The sequence below is a fragment of the Oryctolagus cuniculus genome, chromosome 4 (genome assembly GCF_051225735.1).
Source record: "Oryctolagus cuniculus isolate XC-2025 breed Fujian yellow rabbit chromosome 4, ASM5122573v1, whole genome shotgun sequence".
In the NCBI taxonomy this organism is placed as follows: domain Eukaryota; kingdom Metazoa; phylum Chordata; class Mammalia; order Lagomorpha; family Leporidae; genus Oryctolagus; species Oryctolagus cuniculus.
In genome coordinates, this window is record NC_142870.1 from 54,482,570 (window position 1) to 54,509,263 (window position 26,694).

At 40.0% G+C, this 26,694-nt stretch overlaps 2 protein-coding genes across 29 annotated transcripts in view; one reads left to right on the top strand and one right to left on the bottom strand.

Moving 5' to 3' along the window:
• Positions 1–16,761, bottom strand: part of FILIP1L (filamin A interacting protein 1 like) — a 299,608-nt gene extending 282,847 nt beyond the window's left edge. For 2 of the 8 annotated variants that reach the window (XM_070071972.2, XM_051859372.3), the window contains exon 1: positions 16,293–16,761. The gene's annotated coding sequence lies outside the window, so the exon portion shown is untranslated. Of the gene's footprint in view, positions 1–4,958; positions 5,097–16,292 lie in introns of all 8 variants that reach the window. The other 6 variants (XM_070071973.2, XM_070071976.2, XM_089331544.1 and 3 more) reach the window with 5 other exon arrangements.
• Positions 1–26,694, top strand: part of CMSS1 (cms1 ribosomal small subunit homolog) — a 406,733-nt gene that overhangs the window by 295,923 nt on the left and 84,116 nt on the right. For 4 of the 21 annotated variants that reach the window (XM_008267054.5, XM_070071984.2, XM_008267056.5 and 1 more), the window contains exon 1: positions 5,644–6,011. The exons of 13 other annotated variants lie outside the window; for them this stretch is intronic. In XM_008267054.5, the coding sequence (XP_008265276.3) occupies positions 5,954–6,011 (58 nt within the window). In that variant the 5' untranslated portion in view covers positions 5,644–5,953. Of the gene's footprint in view, positions 1–5,643; positions 6,012–16,333; positions 16,697–26,694 lie in introns of those variants that run through there. 4 more of the 21 variants (XM_089331554.1, XM_089331557.1, XM_089331549.1 and 1 more) reach the window with 3 other exon arrangements.

Here is a 26,694-nt window from a genome sequence, read left to right on the forward strand (position 1 = left end):
ACAAAGCAATGGCCATTGCTTAAAATTAGCAGATTAGTTTAATAAGGCTCAGAGGGGCTATGCGCATTATTTAGGATCAAACTGAAAGTCCACATTAGAATCACTGAGTCCACATCTGCCTGGCTGCAAAGCTATGCTTTTGTACTGTTTCCCAGGTCTTCGGAGAGATTTAGGGAGCATTAAGGATTTGGAAGGAAGTCAGAAAGGAAGGCAAGAATCAGAGGATGGAATACAGAGTTACATGGGGATGAAAATACAGGATGTGAGAATATTGTTGACCCGAGATGTTTGTGCTTTTGCTGTGCAAGCCGAGTCTCCAACATCTGTGGTGGAATCTGAGGCACACGAATGTGGGGGCCTAGATAGCTGCTTTGAATGGGGTACATTGGAGAAAGTGTTCTGGGGTCTTTTGAAGAGAATCCGGGCAGTTTTTGAGGGGAACCAGCCTTTGCTGACTTTCCCATTTGTGGAAGAGTGGTCAACCATAGCTTAGCTTCAGCCCAGGCATGCAGATGGCACAAAAGGAAGCATGGGGTAAAGTTGGCATCTAATGTGCATATGCAGTTGGGCCTCATCAGATTTGGGGGTGCCCTGCCACTTTGGTCTGCAGGACCTATGCAGCTTGGTGGTTCACATTTTGGATTTGCTGTTGGACTACAATGAAGAGCAAACACATCAATCCACCTCTCCAGATTGGTGATTTCTAGCTACTGTCTGCAACACTGTCTTTCCTTCCTCACCAGCCAAGCCTTGCTATTGTTCTGCTTTCATTTTCTAAGGGAGCATTAATACTGTAGCTGCAGCAGCTCTCCACTGCTCAGGAGGAAAGGGAGGGCACAGGCCAGGAGCAAGGACTTTTCTGAGAAGAAGCTGTGCTCTTTGAAGGGAAGAGTAGTCCAGTTCTATAGTAAGGAAGAAGTAGCCTCAGGTAGAGTGATCAGGTTAGAAGAAGCACAGAAAAGACCCAGAGTGAGCAACTAAAGAAATGTTGGGATTCTCACAACTTTCTTTGCAGTGAAGTGCTTACTTTCTTTAGAACTCTTGATTGTGGTAGAAATCAATACGTCCTTCAAAGTTAACACACATGCTATCCAGTCCAGTCCCTCCAATGAGGGGCTAGGTGGTGAGAGGGCAAATAAGTGTCCACAGAGAGGAGAAAGAAGTGAAAGTAGCCTGAAAAGCTTTCGCTTGCATAGTTTGCAGAAGAAATCGGATCCTTGCCATAAATGTGATGTCTGCTTCTCCACAGATGTGAGATCTCTTTTCCCTTTGAGCTATGCCAGTACTTTATGTGTACCTCTCCTGTGACACTTACCTGTATCCCATTTTGTTTTATAGTCTTTGTGTCTTTCTCACTTCCTCTACTAAACTGATAATTCTTTGAAGGCAAGGAGAGTGGTCAGTTCCATTCTGTGTCCTCCACAACACTTTGTATTCAGTAACTACTCCATGACTGACCGAGTATATGAACTCAAGGACACTGTGATTCATCTGCGTTTGTTAGCTTTTTACTTGGCTGCTAAAGACAACCATTTACAAAGCCAGCCTTCTCCTTTCTCTGGGATCAGGAGCCCACTTAAAAATGCTCTGTAATGTTTTAAGTGTGTAAATGAGAGATTTTCTGTTTAGGGAATGTTGCTATGCCCTCTCATCAAAAATAGTCTTTCCATCTACTGCCAAGCTCTGCCAGGGTGGAGCAGATTGGCAAGAACAGTCAGAAGGAAAGAGCAATATAAGGCTACTCATGGCCCTGCAGGTGCCAGTGGAGGAGGAAAATTGTGTGTGGTTGGGGTTTGTGGTGCTAAGTGCTGTAAAAATGAAGCAGAGCAACTGATTGTGGCTGTACAGATGTAGAGTTTGTAAAATACCTTCCCTGACATATATTCCTGTGCCCTCTGTGATCCTAGGCCAGGAGTCTTTAAAAGGAAACTGGTGATTTGAAGTCTAACCACAGAAGCAGAATAAGTGGCCCTTTAAGAGGAGACCACTCAGACCATGGAGAAAGCAGTAGCTCAAAGAGTCAGCCAGAAACACACGTGGAACCCTGAGTCCAGAGCAGAGCAGAAGGCTGGACCAAGCCGCTCCACTCTGCATTTTCTTGTTGCTCCCTTGGGCACTACCTCAGGGGAAGCAAGCCAGTGACAAGATAACTATTTTCATTTTTGCAAAATCTATTCTAAGTGTGAAGCTATATGTGGGACTGTAGAGTTTTCAGGGGGTTATTCTCCAAATCCTGAAGATCTTGTCTAGGGAAATTAGAAGCACTGAGCAAGCAGGTAAGAGCACTAGTCCCTAGTTTTGAGCAAAAAAGAATGATGGGAAATAAATGACCAAAGTTAGGATGGTTTCCAGCATGGGCTGTATCAGAAACCACAGAATAGTCACTTCCAGTGCCAGTTATAAATTGCCTCCCTGGGAAATTCAACAGGAAAACATTTGGCTTTGGCCTAACTGGCCTTGCAGTAAACATGCTTGCTCAAATAACAAATTGTTGCAATAATATGGACCTGTCTGTGCTGTTCCTGAAGAAGGGTCTGTACCCTGTGTATTGACAGCATTACCAATGAGCAGCTGATCTTTAGGTGAAGATAAGTTCTTAATAATAAGAACCAGGAACATGGTTCTGCATAGCTTCCCTACAGTTTGTTTAACCAGCTATATTAATACAGTGGTTTTCACTTGGAAAAGCATCTACATACACCCATTAATTTGTAGGCCCAAAGGACACATCAGCTGTCTGTGTGTTTTGGCTGGAGAGAGCAGTCTGTAATGAGAGTGGCCCTCGCCCACCACCAGTCATGCCCAGTTGCAGGATGGGGGTTGTGAAGAAGTTGTTCATCAAGGCATCTGGACAAGCTCCAGGCGCCTTCACTGGCTGGCCCACCTTCACCTCTGCCCGAAGCAAGAAGCAAGACCAAGATGACATGGCTGTGGTCACATGAAGCCCATTAACTGCATCAGTTGTCTTTATTTGTGTATTCAAGAACGCTGAGCTTCTCTTTTTTAAACAAGAAATTTGAACCACATTTTGTTTGAGATACTCCAGAGAGACGTAGCAATGTGGTTACCATTTTATAAACTTTTAAAGGAAACTGTTAGCAGTTCACAACTTTGTTTAAAGAACAATGGCTTGGAGCACAGGCCTATGTTCTGAAGACCCAAAGGACAGTGACCAGGGCAGAGCCTGCTGGCCAATGCTTGCTTTGCCTGGCCAGAAATCAAGTTAGGGTTGAGGGCCTCTTCCCATTTTGCAGGAGTGTCAGTGAATTTGGGCTTTAGTGATTTGCACTTATACTCTTGGCTTATTAGCTCTCATCAGGTAGAAAAGAAACTTGGGAAGAGTGAGGATAAAATAGTCACCTCTGTTATTTTCTCTGAGCCCAGAGACTGGCTGAGAACTACCATTTACAGGTTAGCTTGCTCACTGTCCAGCCACTGCCATCCTGTTTCTTCACTTCTGTACTTCTGTATCTCTTTCTTCTCTCTGTAGCAACCAAAAAGTCACCTGTGCCCTCATTCTAATCTTTCTGTTAATCTGCCTTTATTTAACTTTCTCCTCATGATCATGTCTTGTGTTTACAGTATTCTTCCCTTACGAGTGATTTCTTTTACTATAGTTAGCTGTAGCTAGTAGTCTCCTAGTGTTGTCTTGGAAGACTGTTCACAATTATTGTTTGTCTCACAAACATTCCCCTAACAACATAAAAATATTTATGTCTATATCAATTTTTAAAATCCATTTACAAGGCTGATCAGTAGATAAGGTATTGTACTACCACAGATGAAAACTGAGGTAGCCTATAGTTGAAGCCATTCAATGTTGTTGATTATGGGATGCCAAAAGTTCCCAAGTACACAGATTTTTATAGGAATCTAGACTAGTGTTATCATTTCTGACATGTTTTTGAAAAGTCAGTTTATCTAATAGACATTTCTTTTGGATTGATTATAATTCATCTCCAGCAACCTCATAATTTACATAGCCTCATAGGCTATGATTAAAATGTTAACTAATTCTGGGGCAAAAGGGACTCTCAGAAAGGCTGGATAATCATTGAACAGTATAGTTAAAGGGCTGTAAGATTAACCATGTTTAAACTAAAACACAGCATTTCTCATGTACCTTCTAAGCAGTACTGACCAGGCATTTCCTGGAGATTAATGACAGTCTGAGTTAATGGGCTGAGGGAAGATCATTAATCCTTTCACAAAGGTAGTTTGGAAAGCAAAAATGAAAAACAACTGCCAGGTCAAGGCCATATGGTCCCAGGAGATGTCTCAGAAGATTAGTTTCCTTTTCAGAAGCCCATATTTAACTACTGTGCTCACTCTCCTTTCTCTACTTGACAGGCCTCAGACTCAGCTCGTCAGCCTCCTGGGATACCATTAGTTTTTTAAAAGTAGCTTATAATCTCCCTTTTCATCAAACAAAACCCTTTCATTAATGAGCTTCCATTTCTCACCTAGAAATCTCATCATCTTAGAAGTCATTTATTTCATCTCGCCATTGGATGGCATGGACAGAGAATTGTGCTTTGGAGTCTAGAAGCCAAAGAAGTCAGAATATACTGCCTAGGGGTTTGGATTTGATAAAATGCTCAAATGTTCTGTACATAGATAATAACACGAAATTACTCTCAATGGTAGGCTGGGAATATTGGAACAATTACAGATACCACAACAATAAATCAGAAAAAACTGACTCATCAAAAGAATAGAGAGACAAGTCAGTACAATCAGGGTAGCATTTTAAGCAGAAGCAAGCATCTACGTTGCAGAATACTCTCTAGGGATATACACTTGTGTGTGATAAAATGCCAGATACTGTAGAAGTTCAGTATTCTTCCAGGCCATCCTAGACTTGACCAGTTCTTCAGGTAGGCTAATCTGAATCTGTTTCATGGACCCGCCTCTCTTGCAGATTTATTCATCTCATGATTACACAGAATATAACATACCCTCTGGGGCAAGAAGGGCTCCAGTGGAGGTTAGTGGTGGCAAGTGAGAGGGAGAGTGGTGGCAGAGGAAGATCCACCTTTTGGATGAGCACACCGAGGAACCCGACTTTGGCTCTTTCCCCAAAGAACAGCTGCAAGCTGGAGAACAAACTCATGGTTAGAAAAAAATTGCCTGCATGCATGGACTTCATCTTCTGTAACTGTGTGTCTCTGGTAAGGGGTGGGCTGCAGAATGTTGCTCTCCTGCTATGAGTGTGAGCCCCCTTTTGAATCCTTTGGATGAGAAAAACCCCATCTCACTGACTCAGGTGGTATCTAACTGGTTGTTAATTTCTTTTCCCTGTGTATATTTTTGTATATTTGGGAAATTTAAGACACCAGAGGTTACTGTACTACTTAACAAAAAGCGTGAAAATTAATAAAATAGAGGTAATGTGCCAAAGGAAATTCTGAGAAAAATGTTTTCTGGTCATTCTGGTGAAGGGTAGAAATGCAAATGCCTCATTAAAATGGTAACTGGCACTTTTCCATTAAAATATATCTTATTTAACCATGAAAGTGTTAAATCCTTGCAGGTCTTATGATACAGCCAAGAAATATAAATTTGTAGCTACTAGTTCAAATTGAACCACTTTAGTACTGCAAGTACAAGTGAAAACTTTTGTATTCTTCCATACTGTTTTTTTTTTTTTAATCTTGTTTTATATACAGATTAGTTCCACTAGATCTGGACTTTTCAAGTTTCCTTTCAACTGAAACTACTTCTACAAATGAATTATCCAGATGTAGATGGGATATAATAATAGAATTATGTGCTGAAATAACTAGATTATTTGGGTCATGATTGCAGTTTTATGATACCATCTGGGAAAATGACTAAGTGCTTGTGGATTTGAAGGAACCTGGAGTTTTTTCTCCCTTCAGTAGCATTATGGCCTCATCTGACACTTTGTTGGTAGTGAAATTTCCTGGTCACTTTGCTTACTTTGAGAGTGATGGATCCACAGCTGTGTCAGGATTTGGACTGGAGCTTTCCTTCCACACATTTGACAGGTATTTAATACATCAGTACGGTCTTTCTGAAATGGGCTATTTTAACCACTGAATGATAGAATAGTAAAACATGCTATCGTGTAAGTATAAATGCTGTCTTTCCAAACCAGGAAGGAACAAATAAAACTCTGTGGAAGTGCCTTGTTTTAAAAGGAGTAATTTGAAGCTCTACCATTAACACTCTCCCAAGGTAGTGTTACATAAATAATCACTGCTAGCAGGAAATGTCATTTTCCATTCTAGAATAATCTGAACATGTTTAGGAATTTCATTGTCTCCTCAGAATCCTCTGGACTGTGGGGCCATAAATTATCAGTTTTTTTTAATATATGTTTCATTAAGTGATTTTTTAAAAATTTATGGTAGAAGAAAGCCAGAGAATTGTAAAAATAGTTGCTTGCTTAGAACCAGAAAATTTCGGGGGAGAGAAAAGATTTTCTACCTTTCTAACATTGCTCAAGGAAATTTCTGTTTGACTTTCAATAATCAATTTTTTTGGTTTTTCTTTGTGTTTAATTCATGAAATATGGCATTTTAAACTCAGTAGGCTTGGGAGGGAGGGTGTGTGTGTACAGCACTCTTCTTAGGGTCCCAACGAAAACATATCACTTAAATGCCAGTTCCCTTGATTTCTACATGATATTTCTAGATCAGGACTTCTTTATTTGATCCAGGGGATCCAAAGTTTTGTGTTTGTATTTATTCTAGGTCTCAGAAGAGCCTGGTATACCATATTTTCAAGACTGAATTGTTAAGACCTAATCTATAGCATCATTGTGGGAGTTTCCTGTATTAATAACAATTATAATAATGGTTTCTGATAATTGAGCATTTATGTGCCACTGTCTTCAATGCTTTATAGTTCTCACTTATCTCTCCCAACCAAGGCTGATACAATTATTATATTTTATATTTGAAGAAACATAAGACTCTGAGAAGTTAAGTAACTTGTTGAAGGTCATACACAGTGGAATTAGAAGCTGATGATAATAATGCCATCCAGGAAGATCCATGCTCTTAGGCACAATGCTTTCAGTGATGAATACATCCATTTGTCATTTACTTCTGACTTTGATTTTGTTTGATATTTATGTATTCAGTTCAAGGAGCCTTCTTTCCGTTCTACTAATTGGGCATTGCTCCACATCTAAATGCTGCTATATATGAATTGTAATTTATAGATTTGTGTTGTAATTCCAAGATTGACATTGGGTTGTAGATTTCAGGATAGTGCCTGACATGTCATTTGTTTATTATGTAAATAAGTAAATAAAGGAACACATATTTGCCCTTCTAAATATGGCCCCCTGGGCCTTCTTCATTTGTAATACCCCCTGAGCACACCGTGTGTGGTGGGGGCAGGGGTAGTGGCAGCAACAGTGATGGGTGTTGTTTTTGACAGACAGTGGGTATGCAGTAATGTCCACCTGACTTCTAAAATCAGATCATATTCCCTTGTAACTGTATATTTGTCAGAAGCCAGCAGCCTTCAGCCAATTTCTCAGCATGACCTTTTGAAGGCAGCTACTTGGAGTTTTTGCATAGTTTTTTTGCTCCATGGCTTTCTCATTGGATTACACAATTTTGACAGCCAGTGTTGCCTAAGAATAGTTATAGAGCTGAAATTCCTGGGGTCCTGGGGTCCTGAAAGTTGACCATTTTTAACTATCTGTAAAATAACAGATATATTTCTCTGCCACTGACTTCCCCAGGCCTCAATTCTTCATCTGTAAACCAAGGTGTAAAAACTGTATCTGTGATTTTTCAAAGGTTCTTTTTTCCTGTGTTGTTTTAATATCCTAAAAATAGTTTTTTCAATAAAAATTTACACATCTCTAGTATATCAGCACTAGAGCAGAATATACTTGTTGAAGCTTGAGGTGGGAGGCTCTCCATATGGAGCCATACAGATGTGTAAGGTATGCTTTACATACAAGAAAAAAGTTACCCTTTATGTAATGCACACTTCTGCAAATTTTGTTAAACTCATTCACATAACTACCACAGTCAGGACACAGAGCAGTTCTATTAACCTAAAACAATCCCTGTTGCCTCTTTGTGGTCAATCCCTTTTTTTCAGCCCCCAACTGCTTGCAACCACTGATCTATTTCTATCCCTATAGCTTTTCATTTTCCATACTGTCATATAAATGGAGTCATTGAGGATGTAGCTTTTTGAGCTTAGATTCTTTCACTTACCATAACATAACTGAGGTTCATCCATAGTGTCTTGTGACTATTAGTAGTGCCAAGTGATTCACTATGTGAATGCAGTACAATTTGATTATCCATTCACCAGTTGAAAGACATTGGGTATTTCAAGTTGTTGGCAATTATGAACAAAGCTTCTATAAATATTGACAGTTAACATTTTAAAGTTAGTGATATGTCATGTAGTTGTTAGATAAGAAAGTATTGCATTCAAAGGCCAGTATTGTGGCATAGCAAGTATAGCCACCACCTGCAATACTGATATCCCAGGCACCAGTTCGAGACCCAGCGAAACCACTTCCAGCCCAGCTCCCTGCCAATGCCAAAACAGCAGAAAATGACCCACGTGCTTGAGCCCCTTCACCCACATGGAAGACTGGAAGAAGCTCTGGGCTCCTGGCCTCACATAGCCCCAACCATTGCAACCTCATACAACGGCATCACACAGCTCCTGCCATTATGGCCATTTAGGGAGTGAACCAGTGGAAGGAAGGAAGGAAGGAAGATAGATAGAAAGATAGATAGATAGATAGATAGATCTCTCTCCCCCCACTTTCTGTAACTCTTTCAAATAAATTAAAAAATAAATCTTTAAAAAAGAGTGAAAGCCAATTGATCGTAATGATAGGACTAAGAACCAAAGGGATCACATAAACAAGAATAGTGTCTGCAAATACTAGCTGATAGAATCAAAAAGGGAGAGAATGATCCAACATGGGAAGTGAGATACACAGCAGACCCATAGAATGGCAAATGTCCTAACAGCACTCTGGCCTCATAATTAGCCCTTAAGGCATGCGGATCCAGCTGAAATGCCCATGAGAGTATTTCAGGCATGGAAAGCCAAGACACTCTGGGAAAAAAAAAAAAACCTAAATGAAAGATCTCCACGAGTGAGATCCCACTGGAAAGAATGGGTCATCAAAGAAGGAGGTACCTTTCTCTGAAGGGAAGAGAGAACTTCCACTTTGACCATGGCCTTGTCTAAATATGATCAGAGTCAGTGAACTCAGGGGGCTTCCATAGCCTTGGCAGCTCATGACAAGAGCCTAGGGTGATTACTGATGCCATAAACAAGAGTGTCAATTTGTTAAGTCAACAACAGGAGTCACTGTGCACTTACTCCTCATGTAGGATCTCTGTCCTTAGTGTGCTGTACATTGAGATTTAATGCTATAACTAGTACTGAAACAGTATTTTTCACTTTATGTTTCTGTGTGGGAGCAAACTGTTGAAATGTTTACTTAATGTATGCTAAACTGATCTTCTGTATATAAAGAGAATCGAAAATGAATCTTGATGTGAATGGAAGGGGAGAGGGAGTGGGAAAGGGGAGGGTTCCAGGTGGGAGGGACGTTATGGGGGGGAAGCCATTGTAATCCATAAGCTGTACTTTGGAAATTTATATTCGTTAAATAAAAGTTAAAAACAAAAAATAAATAAATTAAAAAAAAAAGAGTGAAAGTATCACATTTAAGAATCATTGAGGAAAAAGATAAGCACTGCAATCTGCATCCAGAAACGTGTTTCGTTTGCAGACCTCCACATCCTAGATAGAGTCCTTAGTAAATTCTCTACCCACACCCACCCATCAAAGTGTTGGTAGCCATTTTTGCTCTTATTTGGAGAAGAAAAACTTAGGAGATGTCATCTGAAGTGGGGTCAGCCCTAAGATAAGTCAGGTCATAAACAGATCCTTAGAAGCTTTGAGAACTAACAGACTGACACTAAAAACCTCTCATTCTCCATATTCCCATCTTTGTCCTGTTCTAGCAAAAATATAAAACAGACAAATCTTGCATGTAATTTATACCAAGAGTGTGTCCTTCCTCACTCTGACTATTCAGACACCATCTTTTGACCCTACTGCTCACCAGGATCAGTGCCTTTGATCAATTGTTAGTGGTATTTTGCCTGCTGAAAAAATCCTATTATGAGGAAGGACTTTCTATAAAGCATGGTTTTTCTTTGGGCTGCACACTGAAGTGTGACCCATTTTTACAGGGGCTGGCTCCATTGTATACACAGATCATCTTGAAAAGATAGATGTATCCAGATTGTTCATTGATCTCTTTAGGTATTTCCCAGCGGGTGTAAGGTTGCTAATATCACTTAGTGCAATTAATATCACTTAGGCTGCTAATGTGACTTAGTGCCATTAGTATCACTTGGGCTGCCAATATTACTTAATGCTACTCAGAGTGTGGTCTGAAGATCTTGGCTGGTCTGTAAACTGTTATTCCTCTGCTACAAGAAAACTTGGAAATTGAAGTAAGCATTTAGGAACTTTCATAGCAGTTCTACATTGCTACAGTGTTCCTGCACATAAACATTATCCTAGTGATCCATTTTTATTGCAGTCATCAGTGAATTAACCATAACAGAATTTTGTCCTATGCCACAGGTAGTTAGAAAGCTCAGCCATAATGTGCTGCTTCCCAAACTTTTCTTTTTTTTAATATTAATTGTCTGGCGGACTCTAATATGTTTTTTAAAAATATTTGTTTATTTGAAAGGCAGAATTACAGAGAGACAGAGGCAGAGAGAGAGAAATCTTCCTTCTGCTAGTTCATTCTCCAGGTGGTGACAACAGCCAGAGCTGGGCTGATCTGAAGTCAGGAGCCAGGAGCTTCTTCCAGGTTTCCCGCGTGGGCACAGAGGCCCAAGGACATGTGCCATCTACTACTGCTTTCCCAGGCCATCAGCAGGTAACTGGATCAGAAGTGGAGCAGCTGGGACTTGAAGTGGTACCTGTGCGTGATGTTGGCACTGCAGGCAGTGGCTTTAACTGCTATGCCACAGTGCCGGCCCCCCAAGCTCTTACTTTACATAGGATGTCATCTCAGAACATAGATTCTGATTTCAGGATGGAGCCTGAGATTCTGCATTTCTTACTCATTCTCAAGTGATGCCAATGCTCCTGACACACCAGCCATACTTGGAGAAGCAAGGACTCAGCAGATTCATATGTTTTACTGCACTGTTTTTCCTTTAATTGGTTGAAACACACACCTTGCCCTTATTAAAATTTTAAGCAAAAGATATAATAATAGAATACCTTTATAATCTTGGAATCCTGTCTTTGTTTTCAGTGGGAAGCTAGACCAATCCATGCTGCCACCCATGTTTATTTTAAACCCAAAGAATGGATAACTCTGAATCAGATGCATGAGTATGTGGCAGGCCATTAGAGACAAAGAGTTTCAACATATCTGAGAAGATTTATATATTTGAAGAATTGGCAGATGTGTGGCCTCAAATAGTTTCTAAAAAAAAGTATTTTTGTTTTGTTTTGTACTTTTTTTCTTTAACTTTTGTTTCAACTCTAAATGCCTCTAGGGAGTGGGGTGAGTCTTAGAGGATACCTTTCTCGAATTATCAAAGTTAAAATAATAAATCACAGTTTATTGGCAGACAATTCCAAATGTCCTTAATATACAGTATTGTCCTTAGTAGCCACACCCCAACCAAAGTGAAAAACACCTGGGTATAGACTAATGCGCATCAGCACACATACTTACATATTTTCCTAATTGGCCAAATGATTTCACTTACTCTTTGGTATCTTAGCCAAAATTTTACTTAACAAGATTTATGGTTGAAATTCCAATGATTTTTTTTTAATTCAAGTCTTAAATACTTTAAATTGTGTTTAAGTAACAAGTCACCATCTTTGTCATGTGCTTTTCTCCTCTAATATAAAAGTTACTTTTGAATTGGTTGGAAGGAAATGCCATAATAAGTTTTAAAAATTTGAACTACTAATTGCACCTGCTGAAGATCTAAAACTGAAGTGGAAAACATAAGGCTTAACCCCACATGCTCCCTGGTCAAATGCAAAAGTTCTTAAAATAGCATGGTGTGGAGATGTCAGGAGCAGCTGAAACACAAAGCTGGTATCCCCAGTCTCAACCTAGCAGTGTAATACCGTGGCTCAGAGGCAACTGCTCCCATCTCTTTCTGTTTCAGAGTTAGAAGCAGTCTCTCTGAGAAGTACAGAAGCAGCTTTTGATTTACCCAGTTGGCTATACTGCCCTGAATTCTCATTTTCTGCCCACAGAGTGGTCCCTAAACCCATGCTGAAGCTCTCTGACATCCATCCAAGCTGCAACAGGAGAGAAAAGTAGCTAAAAGCTTCCAAATAATTCCTACAGACTTTAAACAGGTATATGAAAATTTCCAGGAAGAATGTAAAAAAGAAAAAAAAATCTTGTGTATTTGCTTGATCACTGCTAATAATGAGTACTAGCTTTGGGTGGTGCCCTACATACTGTTGCCCTCGCTATCTTAGTTACCAGCAGATCAGTTTTCTCCCAAAATCCATCAGATAGACGTTCTTTGTCATTCAAGACTGTTCTTCCCAACTCCATATCACTCTCAGTTGTCATGCTTACCATTTTTCCATGAAGGGAATTTTTTTCCTGTGGTGGTCTCCCCCTTACCTGTGATAAACTGCTTCTCCACAAGGGCTTACATCAGAAGCAGTGAGACCGATCTCATTAATATTTTATATTGCTAGGCTGTGGTGCTAACCAATATGTTAAAATTCTATATGCATTCACATGTAGGTGGATATACTGGTACACTGTACTATTTTGAGCCTAAATAGTCACCAAAGTAGTATAAATTATGAGGGAAACGATGATGTTTTTTCATTCTTAGAACCCAGAACAATTCTTGTTTCATTATAGTGGTATTAGGAATAAGTTCAGAGTTAACCAGCCCAGTTCCATACATTCTATTCATCATATTACCCCCAAACAAGAAGAAAATGACAGTTGCTTATATCTATTTTAACAGCAAAACTGATTTTTTCAAGGGCCAGAGGGAAGAATTTTGCCGTGATGATCTAGAAGGGAAATGAAAGGAAGAAGATGATGGGGAAGACTTAAAACTTTCCCTTCTTAGCACAGCCTCTAGTTTGGCAATACCACCTTCAGACAGTAGATTGGAGCTTTGAGTATACAGGTATTGCAAACTCAGAACTTTTCTCATCCTTCATTTTAAAAATTAAATTACTCTTTGAGACTGTGCATTAGAGTAAAAATTAACTAATCCTTTAAACATGAAAAATCTAGTTTGTTCCTTTGCTGAACTGGAAATGGCAATACTTGCCTTTCCTTTCACAGATGATCAAATGAGTGACACTGAAGTTCTATGAACAATATAAAGCACATCATTGATGTAAAATGGTATTGTTATATTGAATGTGATTATAAAAAGTCCTGCCAGGATAAGAAGCACTGCTCTTTCAATGTGGGCCCCGCTCCAACCCTAAAGATCAACCATATGAGATTAGACAGTAACATCTTGAACTTCTATCAGACTTGAAACCCAGACTTCTAAAAAGCTATTGCTATATGAACCTTTTATAATGTCTTAGTTCGTGCCTTCCTGCCTGACCCAAGCTGAAGAAGCAGACAGTATCAATACATGAGTCTTTTCTCTAACATCTAAACTTGAGCCAAAGTGTCAACATCGCTCAGAGAAAGTTCAAGTATGTCCTCTAAAATGTATATTCCAACCCAATTATTTAGCGCTAAATTGATCTGTGGAATTGTGTCTATGGCTTACAGACACTAAATAACTCTTTGTAGATGATGATGATGATCCAGACTACAATCCTGCTGACCCAGGAAGTGACTCAACCGATTAATGGACTATCCCCTACTGCAGAGAGGCTTGACTGCCACAGCATCTGTGGCTTAGCTGAGAGGGTTTTGATTTTCCTTTCTTTTTTTCTAAGAAAAAATAATTTTCAGGAGAATATTCTTCTGATAGCTTTCATCATTGAACTTAATAAACTGACCTTAAAATTTCAAATGTAAAAAAAAAATAACTCTTTGTAAAGTAAGGTAAAAAATGCATGATCCTTTTCTCTGAATCAGGAAAGAGGGGGAAAATATTTACCATGGTAAACAATATGCATAGCATGTATGTTCAGATCTCTGTAAGTGGCCTGTCTGTGCAGATTCCTGCATTTGAGCATATGGAGACTGTGGTGCCTTCTTTACTGTTATATCCCCAGTAACCTTCCCAGAGCTTCACACAGAGTAGGCACTGTAAAGTAGGGAGTGAACAAATGAGCAAACAAATTAAGTTCTTTACTGCAAAAATTTCCCCTTGATTATAATGAAACAAAAAATTATTCTATCCATGCTCACCATGAATGTGTATTAAGTACTGATATGCACTAGTTCTAGCCTAAGAATAATAAACAAAGCTAAGGTTTTTTTTAATGTTTCTAATGCAACATATTAGAGAAGTGACATGTCCTTGGTAACAAAAATTTTGCTTTAAGTTAAAACAAAGAATAATGTGGGCTGTGTTCTGAATAAAAGAATACAGAGTTCATTCCTTTGGTTTTCTCCATCCCTGGACCTGCCTAATTCTTGACAAGTTGTAATGTCAATGTCATATAGGAATGTACCATCATTGGAAGCCATGATAAAATATACCCATATCCAGTGACTGCCACTACTGAAGACCAAATGTGGACTAAAAATCTTTACTTCAGTAAAGTTTAAGCAAAAAATTAAAAAAGGAAAAAGAAAAAAAAACACAATTAACACAAATTTTAATAGAAGCTGAACTCTAAAAATAAATGTGCACCCCCTTTCTTAATACTCACTACTTTTCTTTGCTGTTGAGTTTTTACAGAGTGTTTTTGAATTGGCTGTTGTAAGAACCCAGTCTCCACACTGATTTGGGAAATTACTGGGAAAATTCTTACCAGAGTACTCCTGTTTTGATTACTGTATGTATTTGCCTTAAGGAAGTGAAAATAGCCCATGAAAACTATTGCTGGCTTGAGGAATATTTAGCAACAACTTTTACACAGAGTTTATGCTGATTTTTAGTCAAACATAATGGGAGTTTTGTAATAGGTCAACTGATAACTGTAGAAAATTTTTCTTGGTCTATTTGTTTTTGAGGGACAGCAGATTAAGAAATTAGAAAGGGTCATCATAAGAAAATAATTTTTACCTGTAGCTAGTGAGACATTGCTATAATTTGAATGAGTTCTCTCTGGTAGTTCACAACATCTTGTCCTCCTTTACACAAGTATAATACATACATAGGCAATGGTGAATGTAGTTAGTGTTGTGTATAATATATCTCTTCAAGTCCTTCCTGAGGTTTGCACAGATATTGAAAAAAAAGACACGTGACCATCACTCGTTATTATATAGAGAAAAAAGAGTGATCGAATGTGTCACAGGCTTTTTAACTGGACACGTTCTGTTGCATGGGTCTCCTGCATACAAAAACTATGCAGCCATTCTCAACCTTGAATAATATTCCTGTTGAGCAAGTACTGTGAACAGAGCTTTTTCTGGTGTCATTTGGTAGCAGTCTCTCATCATTTCCTGTTACATTGAGATGTGATGTGGTTGTGGATGTCTGGTATGTTCTTTGGGGTGAGTTATAGAACAGGTTCTTGATAGGTATTGCCCAAGACCTTCCAAATCCTTGTCTCTAAAACTTGCTTTTGTTCTAGCCCTCATTTGTTAAATCTGAACATCAAAGAAATGTGAACAAAGAAAAAAATAATATAATGTAGTTTCCATTTTAAGAGGCAAGTTTTTTCTGCCAACCTTCCCATGAGCAGAGAATTTCTCCTCTCCAACATAGCCTATCCAGTGTATTCCATTTTCAACAACTTGTGATGATTTTGAAGTTATCTACAGTATTGATCATTCACATCTTGCAAAACCAAGCAATTAACAAGGAATGTCATTTGCTCAAGCCCACTTGTTTTTATTTTTGTTTTACTCATAAGAGAATGATTTAAAATTTCATTTTTATTATTTTTTTCATGAGTGCCAGTTTAGCAAAACTTACCTACTGTCATGATAGTTCTTCTATTTTGTAAACAGCTCTTACACATTTTAGCCTAAAAATCACTACATGTCATAAGCTCTTAATCATTCCCAAGATTTACTGCATCTCCTTGTATAATATCCAGATGATCCTACTTCTGAGAACAGTGTTGGCAATTCCCAGCTGTTGGTAACACAGAAACACCCCAAAGGCTCTTGTCAATGAGGACAGGAATGCTTAGCTTACCTTGCAGATACCTTTAAAGAATCACGCTTGGAAGTTCTCTCATCTCATCCCTGCCAAAATCCAAGAACCAACAAGTTTTCTTTCTTCTTCTCTTTTTGGACACTCTCTCAGTTTTTGTTCTGTGGACTTCAAAGCCACAGAGAGTTTGCAACCAGGGGCCAGTGGCAGTTCGGCAAAGGAGAGACAGTGGGGAGCCCAACACTGATTGGGCCCAAACACTAAATATAACCCTTTTCCCTTGCGGGGCAGTGTCCTTCATACTCTGAAGACAGGCGACCTTGCCGAAATCCTCACCCCACCGCTTGCCAGTCTCCACCGAAGAAAGGGTCTAACTGAACTGGGCTGCAGGATGTGGCGACCCAAGAGCCAGGAGCCATCTGCCCTGAGCAGACAAGTAGAGGCAGGTATAGGCTCTGGGAGCATGTCTGTGTGTGTGTGTTTGTGTGTGTGTGTATCTGTGTGTCTGTGTGTTTGCATGCTTGTGCCCAGCAGCTGCTCTCCAGATTAGAAGATACCACTCTTTGGCAGGCAACTTTGAAACACCCTCTTAGGTTATTTCAAGTTCATGTGCACATCTTGGCTGAGAGTAGAAACCTCCCAGGCACAACTTGGGTCTCTTTCTCTGCTGCATTGCTACCCCAAATACACTGTGAACCACAAACAGCAGCGCCAGCATCTTAGAAACAGATGCCCAGAGAGACATTAAATTGCACTTCATTTTGTCCCCTGCAGCCATGAACTGATGCAAGCCTTGTTTGAGATTTAAGTAACAAGGGCAAGGCCCCTTCTTTGACAGCCATAACCCAAGGCACTGCAGACATTCACTGTTACTAACGCTGTGTTGAACTTTAATTTGAATGCCTGCCCATTCCATTTAGTGTCACAGGAAATATGAGGGTAGAGTACTAAGGAAACTCTAGAGCAACATCCAAATGTATGGTGTGGTACTTACTATTTTTAATTTTATTATCACTTTTCAAGGCTTTGTTTTGCATTATTCAGGTGGTAAGAGAAGCATCATACTTTATATTGCTAAGATTTGAAGAATCGAATTTTCTCATAGCGGTATCACTTGTTTAGTTGTTTGGATATAGGAGCTAGGCAAGAGGAAGGAGCTTGTTCATTTATTCAAGACATATATATATATATATATATGCCACTATATGTATTAGGTCTCCAGTCCTCTGTAAGACATGCCTACCACCTGCCAGGAACCAAATTTACTCATTATCTTATTTAGTCCTCACAATGTCCCTTTAATTTAGTTTTATTCCTGGTGATCTAAAGAGAAAACCAAAGATCAAAATCATTAAGTAACTTCCCATGGGTGATACATAGCAGATATGAGATTCAGAATTGGATCTAAGTTATTTCAAAGTCCATACTCTCTATTTTTAGTTCTTAACATTGAAATAATTTAAACTTGCAGTAAATATAAGAATGATAAAGAATTCCCTATTCATGTTCTCCAATTTTTAACACTTTATCACATATGTATTCTCTCCCCTTCCCTTTCCTTCCCTAACCCATTCTCACCCCATGTATTTATTTGTATGTATGTATATATTCTGAATAAATTTTTATACTTTAATGTGATTAACTGAAAGACAAATACACTTTAAAATATACAAACCTAAATTAATGAAATAGAAAGCCAAAGTATAACAGCCAAATTTAGTAAACTAATATTAATTATTTTCTAATCCATAGATCCTATTCAACTTTTTACCAAATGTCTCAAAAATACACTTTACAGGGGAAAAAAGCATTGTTTTTATTTCGGTCCACGATTATGTGCTGTATTTAATAGTCATGCCTCTTGTCTCCTTCAGTCTTGAGTAGTTCTTCAGTCTTTCCTTGTCTTGTGACCTTGACAGTTTTGAAGAGTACATTTTGTACTCCTCCATTTAGGTTTTTGTGATGTTTCCTCACTAAAAGTTTTATTTATTTGTTTACTTTTAAATTTTTCTTAAAGATTTATTTATTTATTTGAAAGGCAGAGTGACAGAGAGAGAGGGAGAGACAGAGAGAAGAGGACTTCCATCCACTGGTTCACTCTGCAAATGGCAACAGCTACCAGGGCTAGGTCAAGTCAAAGCCAGGAGTCTGGAACTCCATTCAAGTCTCCCCCGTGAGTGACAGGGGCCCAAGCACTTGGGCCATCTTCTGTTGCCTACCCAGGTGAATTAGGGAGTTGTATTGGAAGTGGAACAGCCAGGCCTCAAACTGACACTCATGATATGCCAGCATTGCAGATAGCATCTTAACCTGCTGTACCACAATGCAGGCCCCAAGTTCTTGTATTTTTTGCAAAAGTACCACACCCATGAGTCAGTATTATTAGTTAATCATGTCAGGAGACCCATAAATGGAGTTGAACCCCAGTTGGTGATATCTGCCAGATTTCTCTATGAAAAGTTAGTTTTCCCTGTACAATTTATAACTGTTTTGTGGGGAGGTACTTTGAGACTATGCAAAATACTGCATATAAACTTTCAACTATGAGGGAGAGCTAATCCTCCACACCTCACCCCATTATTTTTGCATTTATCTATAACAACATGAACTCAAAAATTCATATTTTATTCAAAAACGTATAATCCAGTAGCTATAGCTTTTAAGTTATAGCCCACTAATATAATTTCTTTAATGCTCAAATCATCTCAGAATTGGGCAGTGGAAGACTCTTCAAACTGGCTCTTGCTTTTCACAAGTTCTCATTGTTTTCTGAGTACTTTCTTACCTTCTGGTGCACACACACATAAATGTCCTGTGAACATCGCTGGCTGTTCTCATCTCTGGAATTAGCTGCATTTTCAAGAAAATATGCAGAGTCCGGCTCTGTGGCATAGTGGGTAAAGCTGCTGCCTGCAATGCCGGCATCCCATATGGGTGCCAGTTAGAGTCTTGGCTGCTCCACTTCCGATCCAGCTCTCTCCTATGGCCTGGGAAAGCAGTAGAAGATGGCCCAAGTCCTTGGGCCCCTGCACCCATGTGGGAGACCCGGAAGAAGCTCCTGGCTCCTGGCTTTGCATCAGCGCAGCTCTGGCCATTGCCACCATCTGAGGAGTATACCAGCAGATGGAAGACCTCTCTCTCTGTCTCTACCTCTCTCTCTAACTCTGTCTTTCAAATGAATAAAATAAATCTTAAGGAAAAAAAGGAGGTTATGGATCCATTATGGAAAATGGCATTTAGAGACCAACAGCTAGGCACTGGGTATGCTCATTGCTGCTTCTTTTTTTTTTTTTTTTAAAGATTTATTTTATTTATTTGAAAGACAGAGTTACAGAGAGAGGTAGAGACAGAGAGAGGTCTTCCATCCGATGGTTCACTCCCCAGATGGCGGCAACGGCCGGAGTTGTGCTGATCTGAAGCCAGGAGTCAGGAGCCAGGAGTCTCTTCCGGGTCTCCCAGATGGGTGCAGGGGCCCAAAGACTTGAATCATCTTCCACTGCTATCCCAGATGTTGCTTCTAGGCCCCCTGAGCCAGCAAGCTAGGAAGTACACATAACACACATAACCACACACACATACAGAGCTATATATATTGGTTCTATCTGTATTAAATAGCATGAGATCATATTGACAGCTCCAGTTCTAGTCTAACACCATAACGGCATTCTATCTTTAAAAATTTTATTTATTTATTTATTTGAAAGAGTTGCAGACTGAGAGGAAGAGGCAGAGGAAGAGATGGGACCGGTGCTGTGGTATAGCGGGTGAGGCCGCCATCTGCAATGCCAGCATCCCATGTGGGTGCCAGTTTGAGTCCTAGCTGCCCAGCTTCCGATCCAGTTCTCTTCTATGGCCTGGGAAAGCAGTAGAAGATGGCCCAAGTCCTTGGGCCCCTGCACCCATGTGGAAGACCCGGAGGACGCTCCTGGCTCCTGGTTTTGGATAGGCACAGCTCTGGCCATCGCGGCCAATTGTAGAGTGAACCATCGGATGGAAGATTCTCTCTCTCTCTCTCTCTCTCTCTCTCTCTCTCTCTCTCTGCCTCTCCTTCTCTCTGTGTGTAACTCTGACTTTCATATAAATAAATAAACCAAAAAAAAAAAAAGTGAGAGATCTTCCATTTGCTGGTTCACTCCCTATATGGCCACAATGGCTAATGCTAGACCAGGCTGAAGCCAGAAATCCAGAGCTTCCTCCTCCTGCACATGGATTCAGGGGCCCAACTACTTGGGCCATCTTCCTCTGTTTCCCCAGGTGCCTTAACAGGGAGCTGGATCGAAAGTAGAGCAGATGGGGCTCAAACTGGCACCCATATGGGATGCTGGTGCTGCAGGAGGCAGCTTACCCCACTGCACATAAGGGCATTTTTTTTATCCTTTGCATATTTGTAACTCCCTTCCTCAACAGTGATGATAACCTAGTTTCTGTTATCCTCAGACTCTTTACTTTTGTACTCATTGTCCTTGTGTTTAGCCAGTATTCTGACCCTGCTGGCTACTTCCTCAACTCTAACAGTCAATGGCAGTGACCGCTCAGAGAAAGAGAAAGAAGTCATCAGTATGTTCTAAATGAAATGGAAGGAAGGGAAAGGATGAGGACAAGAGTCCCATATTCTTTCTATAGCAGGTGGTATCTGTATCTTTATGATAATATCATTGATGCATAGATTAGCAAAATGTAGTATATGCATATGATGGACTATTACTCAGGAAAAGGTTTGAAATTGTGATATGAGCTGTAACATGAGTAAACCATAGAGACATTCTAAGTGAAATAAGCTAAGCAACAAAGGACAAATACCATTATGATCCCATTTACATGAGGTCCCTAGAATTATCACAATAGGATTATTAAAGGTGGGGCAGAGGAGAAAATGGGGGTTACTGTTTAAAGGGTTCAAAGTTTCCTTTTGGGGTGATGGAAATGAGATAGAAAATTTAGCATGGCATACAGGGGCTTGCATCGTGGCGTAGCAGGTGAAGCTACCACCTGCAATGCTGGTATATCCCATATGGGCACCAGTTCAAGTCCTGGCTGCTCTACTTCCAATCCAGCTCCCTGTTAATGCATCTAGGAGAGCAGCAGAAGATGGCACAAGTGCTTGGGCTCCTGTACCCACTTGGGAGACCTGGAAGAAACTCCTGGCTCCTGACTTTGACCCAGCCTTAGCCTTTGTGGACATTTGGGGATGATCCAGCAGATATAAGATTCTCTCTCTTTCTGTGTCTCCCTCTCTCTCTCTAGCTCTTCCTTTCAAATAAATAAAAATAAGTCTTTAAAAATTTTAAAAATTAATAACATACATGGCTTGTATGTTATCTATTAGCATAGCTATAGTGTTATTAATACAGAAAAATAAGTTATACATCAAACTCCTCTTCCCTTTTCATGTGGCATATTTAAGAGATTCTGATGAGTGGTCAGCTTTGAAAAAATTAAGAAAGGACTACTTTTCATTTAATATTATATTGGTGACATAGACTTCTGATATGTAACTGTATGAAGCAACAGCCATATATTATTCTAGCAGTTTATCATTTTCTATTTGCATAATATCCATTGGATCTCTGTTCAGGGATTAACATAATTGTGTCTGCTTGTGTATATCCTAAAATATAATTATCATAAAATTTCATCTTCTCAGTTTAACTTTCCTTGGCTCTTAGAATTGATAATAAACTTTAAAATTGAGCCCCAAAGACAGATCCTTTGTTTCATTTTTTCTTCTTCCTATCAGAATATCTACTGAAAATGGGATTTGCAGGGTGGCGAAATGGGGTGATGCAGTGGTTGACTCAAAGGTCTTTCTATGGATAGCTGTGTGCATGAGCAGTTGGCCTAATCTCACCTACTCATGTGTAACCAAGCAACCAGGTGAAGAAGGGAAACAGCAATAGAAAGTATTACTAATTTTTAGTGGTCATTTTTTGTCATTGTCTTTCTGACCTTCAGTTTCCTCCTGTAAAAGGTTTTGTACTAAAAAATACATCTTAGTTCCGCATTCTGTGAGTCTATGAATTGATGACTTAAAAATGATCCAAGAAAGCCTAACCCTGCACTTTTTGCCAAACTCTTACAAAGTTACAAATGCAGATGTCTGCAGGGTGTTAAGAGGGATATATAGTACTAGTTCTTAAAAATATGGTGAAGTTTAAACTAATTTGAGGGTTTTTTGTTTGTTTCTATGAATTATAAATAGAAAAGTGAGCTCTTAGGAGCAGAGCTGGGTCACAGAACATCCGAGTGAGTGTCCCCAGGCAGGCCTACTTTCTTGACTAAGATTCCAAATCCCATCTTTCCCACTGTGCCCTCACCACTCCAGGTGAATTACGTGTCCTCCTTGGAGCTCATAAGGCACCCAGAGCTTAACCACTCTTCACCCTCAATCCCACGATATTATAGTTGCCAGCACACTTGTTTCTCCCCACTAGATGAGGAGCTCCTGGGTGGAGGGGCACCTTCCCAATTGTAGCACAGTCAGAGCACAACACATACAGAGTGCACAGATGAGCAGCACAGAGCTCTCTGATCAAGTGAACAAAGGATGAGAGTAGCAACCCCAGAATAAAGCAAGCTGAGAGCTGCATCCCAGTGAGTTGGATGGCAAAGAATAAGAAAATTACACATGTTAAACTCATAAATCATTCTTGAATTCCAGGGTTTTAAACCTTTGTCCTAACAGACATTTTACCAAAAGAAAAATTGACAGATTTAAATTTTACATATTATTTCCTCCTAAACATTCCCTAATGGTGTAACTACTAGGCTTAAAAATATCTCCAAGTAAACAAGTCTGTTGAAGAACTGACGTACTGAGGGGAGCCTCTTGCTTCCTGTAGAACTCACCTGTGGTTAGTGAAATTTGTAAACTGCTATGCAGAGTTTACAGAGTCACATTTTTTCTAAAGTGAAAATGGTACTAACAGGGTAACTTTTTAAAGATTAAAGAAACATGTTCTTGACCTGTGAAAATTGTTGCAAATAATCTGTACTCTCCAGTTTCCAGGGGCTATTTCTTCATGTACTTCAAGAATGCCAAAATACCAGGTGACAGCTGTTTAGCTCTAAGACATTTCTCCAGTGTCCTATTTTGATATTATTATGTAATGCTGTTCTCCTGGCATAGCCATCATCGCCCAATAGCCCTATTGATATATATCACTGCATAGCTAACCTCACTTTTGCATCTGTATTACTTTCCCAAATAAACACTGGTTCTCTGTAAACTAGAGGGAATAAAAGGGGAGAAGAAATAATTGCAGCAGCATCTCAAATTGAACCAGCATTTTCTCCTTCATTAGGAAGTTTTGTTAATAGCAAAATACTTGGGTTAGAAATATGTTTTCTCTCTCAGCCCATCGTTTTTAAAGTATTGTTTTACTGTTGTCTTGTTTTCCTTACTAATGGCACATCTTTTAAAAAGGTGTTGATCAGCTGAGAATTTATTTACATTGTCAAATCAAATCTTGCTTTAGTAACTGTTGTCTCTGAGGGCCTAAAGGACAAGTGTGCACATCCATAAGCATAAATTTCAGTTCATTTCAACAGGTATTTACTGAATGTCCACAGTATGCCATACACTATGTTAGGCCTCGGTGCTATGAAGACAAAATAAAATGTCCTGTCACTCTTCCTCAGGAACTCACAGTTTAGAAGGAGAGGCAGATGTGACAATGTTCATTTTAACAAGCATTCTAACACAGGGCTGAATGTAACACTGTTTTAGTCTTCCTGAGTTAGAGGTCAGGGACATGTCTGGGGTAGGGGGTGTGAATATTTGAACTGGACACCTTGGGGGAGGAGTAATAGATTCCTGCCAGGGCAAGAGTAAGAAGGAGGGCATTCTAGGCAGAGGACGCAGGGTGAGCCCGGGCACTCTGGCAGGAAAGTCCTGATGGCATCAGCGTGGTGAGCTGCTCCTGTGCCTCAACGACAGAGCCACGGTGTCATGCTGTGTGTACTGGGTAAAGTGGAATCTTTGCTTGGGCCCAGATTTTGAAGGGCCTTGAATGCTTAGATGCTAGAACTATTTTAACTGTGCTCTGTAGACAGTGGAGAGTCACCAGAGGCATTTTGCAGGGATTTATAGGCAAAGAGGTATAGTGGGAACCACAAGATTTGGAACCAGAATGCCCTTTCCTGGAAAGGAACTCAGAATTCATCTAATTCTAACTTCCTGTTTTAGCCATGAAAATTGTGTTGCCCAGATTTAGCTTTAATAGCACAAGGTGCCCAGTGACATAAAACCTTAGAGCATCCACTTATGTCACAGCTTCCCCAAAGTGATCTCTGGATTCAAGCACAACTGTCCGTATGTTCTAAGGGGGCTCCTGGTGTCAGCTCTGTGACTTTTACTGATGGAAGATGCTGAGACCTCAGTACCCAACAGCAGGGAGGACATGAAGAATAAGTCCCCAGGAAGAGGACTGGTAGCAAATGTCACAAGTAGGGCACTTCAGCACCACAGAGAGAAGCTGGGGAGGTGGCTGTAGCACAATTCCAAGTGAGCTGCCCGGACGGGGGCCTAATTCCAAGCAGGAGCCAGGAAATGGGGGAAGAGAAAACTGAAAAGACAAGAACTCTGCAAAGAAGCAGAACTCTATTCAAAGAGACTAGGTGCTGAGCAGCGCTGTAGTCCTAACAGAGAATTAAATGCATTGAGGAAACCAAGGGAAGAGCCTGGAGCAGAGGGTGAGGACAGAGTCTGAAGACTCGTGGTCTTTCATTTTTGCCCCTGAGCAGGGTCGAGAGGTAGGGACTGGCACCCAGCATGCCTCTGAGTTTCCGAGCAACTTCAAGATTTAGCAGCCCAGGCCAGAGCCAAATTTGGGGTTGGGGGGGCGGGGGGAGTGACAAGGGTATTTCCCCTTGAGCCAGCCTCACAGTAATCTTCCCAGGAAGACATTGTGCTATCCATTCCTAGTGTTATGGTGGTTGACTATACAGTTCTTGGCAGTTTTTCTTAAATTAGGGAGCACCATGCCATATACATAGCATTTACTCTGCTTTCCACCACAAATATCTTCAAATGAGAAAGACTAAGCTACCTCCCAACACCCTTCAAAATGCATTGTTGCCAAATCTGGTGTTGTAAAGCAATCATTTTGAAACTAATTGCAACCATACTGAGGTCTCCATTCACTCAGCCTCTCAAGTTCAGTCAGGGTAGTCCTGGTTAAAACAAGTACATGGAAATACTCTAACACAAACCCAACTTTTACGGTAGCTGTAGTAGCATACATGACAGTAAAGACAAAATAAATGATGCCCCTCTTGTTTTAGTTTATTTATAATTATATTCACTTCATTCATCTATTCAGTAATTATTGGGTGAACATCTGCAATGTTTGGACACTTTCCTGAACACTAGGGATATAATATTTAAAAAGCAGATGTTATTGATCCCTATCATTTTGGAATTTAAAGTGTGCAGGAGGGATCCAACAAAGTAACAAATTCTAAAGACAATTACAGCTTGTTATAACAACAAAAAGAGAAAGTCCTGACTCAGAGGTGGTCAGAGGCTGTATTTCCCATGTCAGAGGAGACATCTTTGAAGAGGCAACATTTAAGCTGAGACTTGAGAAATGAGGAAGAGCAATCCAGGCATGGAAACAGCATGAAGACTCTGAGGCAAGAAAGGAATTGTGTTCTGGAAGCCACTGAATATCAGCATGGTGGGTGCCATGGGCCAAAGAGGGGAGCAGTGAGAGATGGAGGCGTTAAGTAGAGGCACAGTCATGGACAGCCTTGTGGTTCGCCCTAGGAAGTCTGGGTATTATCTTACATATGAAAGATCGTTTTGGCTGTCATGTGCAAAATGAAATGGGTCAAAGTGGTTGCTGGGTAACCAAGTTGCCTGAACAAGGTGCTGCCAGCCGTGCTCTGGGGTGACCCCAGGATGGTGACCTGGGAATTCATGTTCTACAGGAGGCCTGTCATTAATTTTCCTACACTTCTTTTCCTCTAAATATGCAAAGCATTGTTTTTAGCCTAATAATAATAAGAAAAGATGCCAGAAATGCCGTGGTACAGGTGAGACTTTCATGTGGGGTTCAGACTCACTTTGCAGGTTTGTTAAATTCATTCCAACTTTCCACTGTTCTTCAGCATTCCTGGTGCATAGAAGGTATTCAACAGACGTTTTTCCATTGATTGTACTTGAATTCCCAATGGTTGGGTAGAGAAGCTGATGGGATTCTCTCACCTTCCTATATGGAAATGGGATGTGCCAGTGGGTTACTAGGACTCTTGAAGCATTAGTAATTTTCAGTTTAAGGGTGAATAAAATGACTCCCCACTAGAACAAAAGGTGCAGGGGTGCTGTATACAAACAAAAACTTATTTTAAGGGCATCTTGTTAGAGTGTAATGTAGCTGAAAGCATCACTTTTTTCCATATTTCAGTTACTCAAATATGATTAAAAGTGTGTTTTGGAGATTTT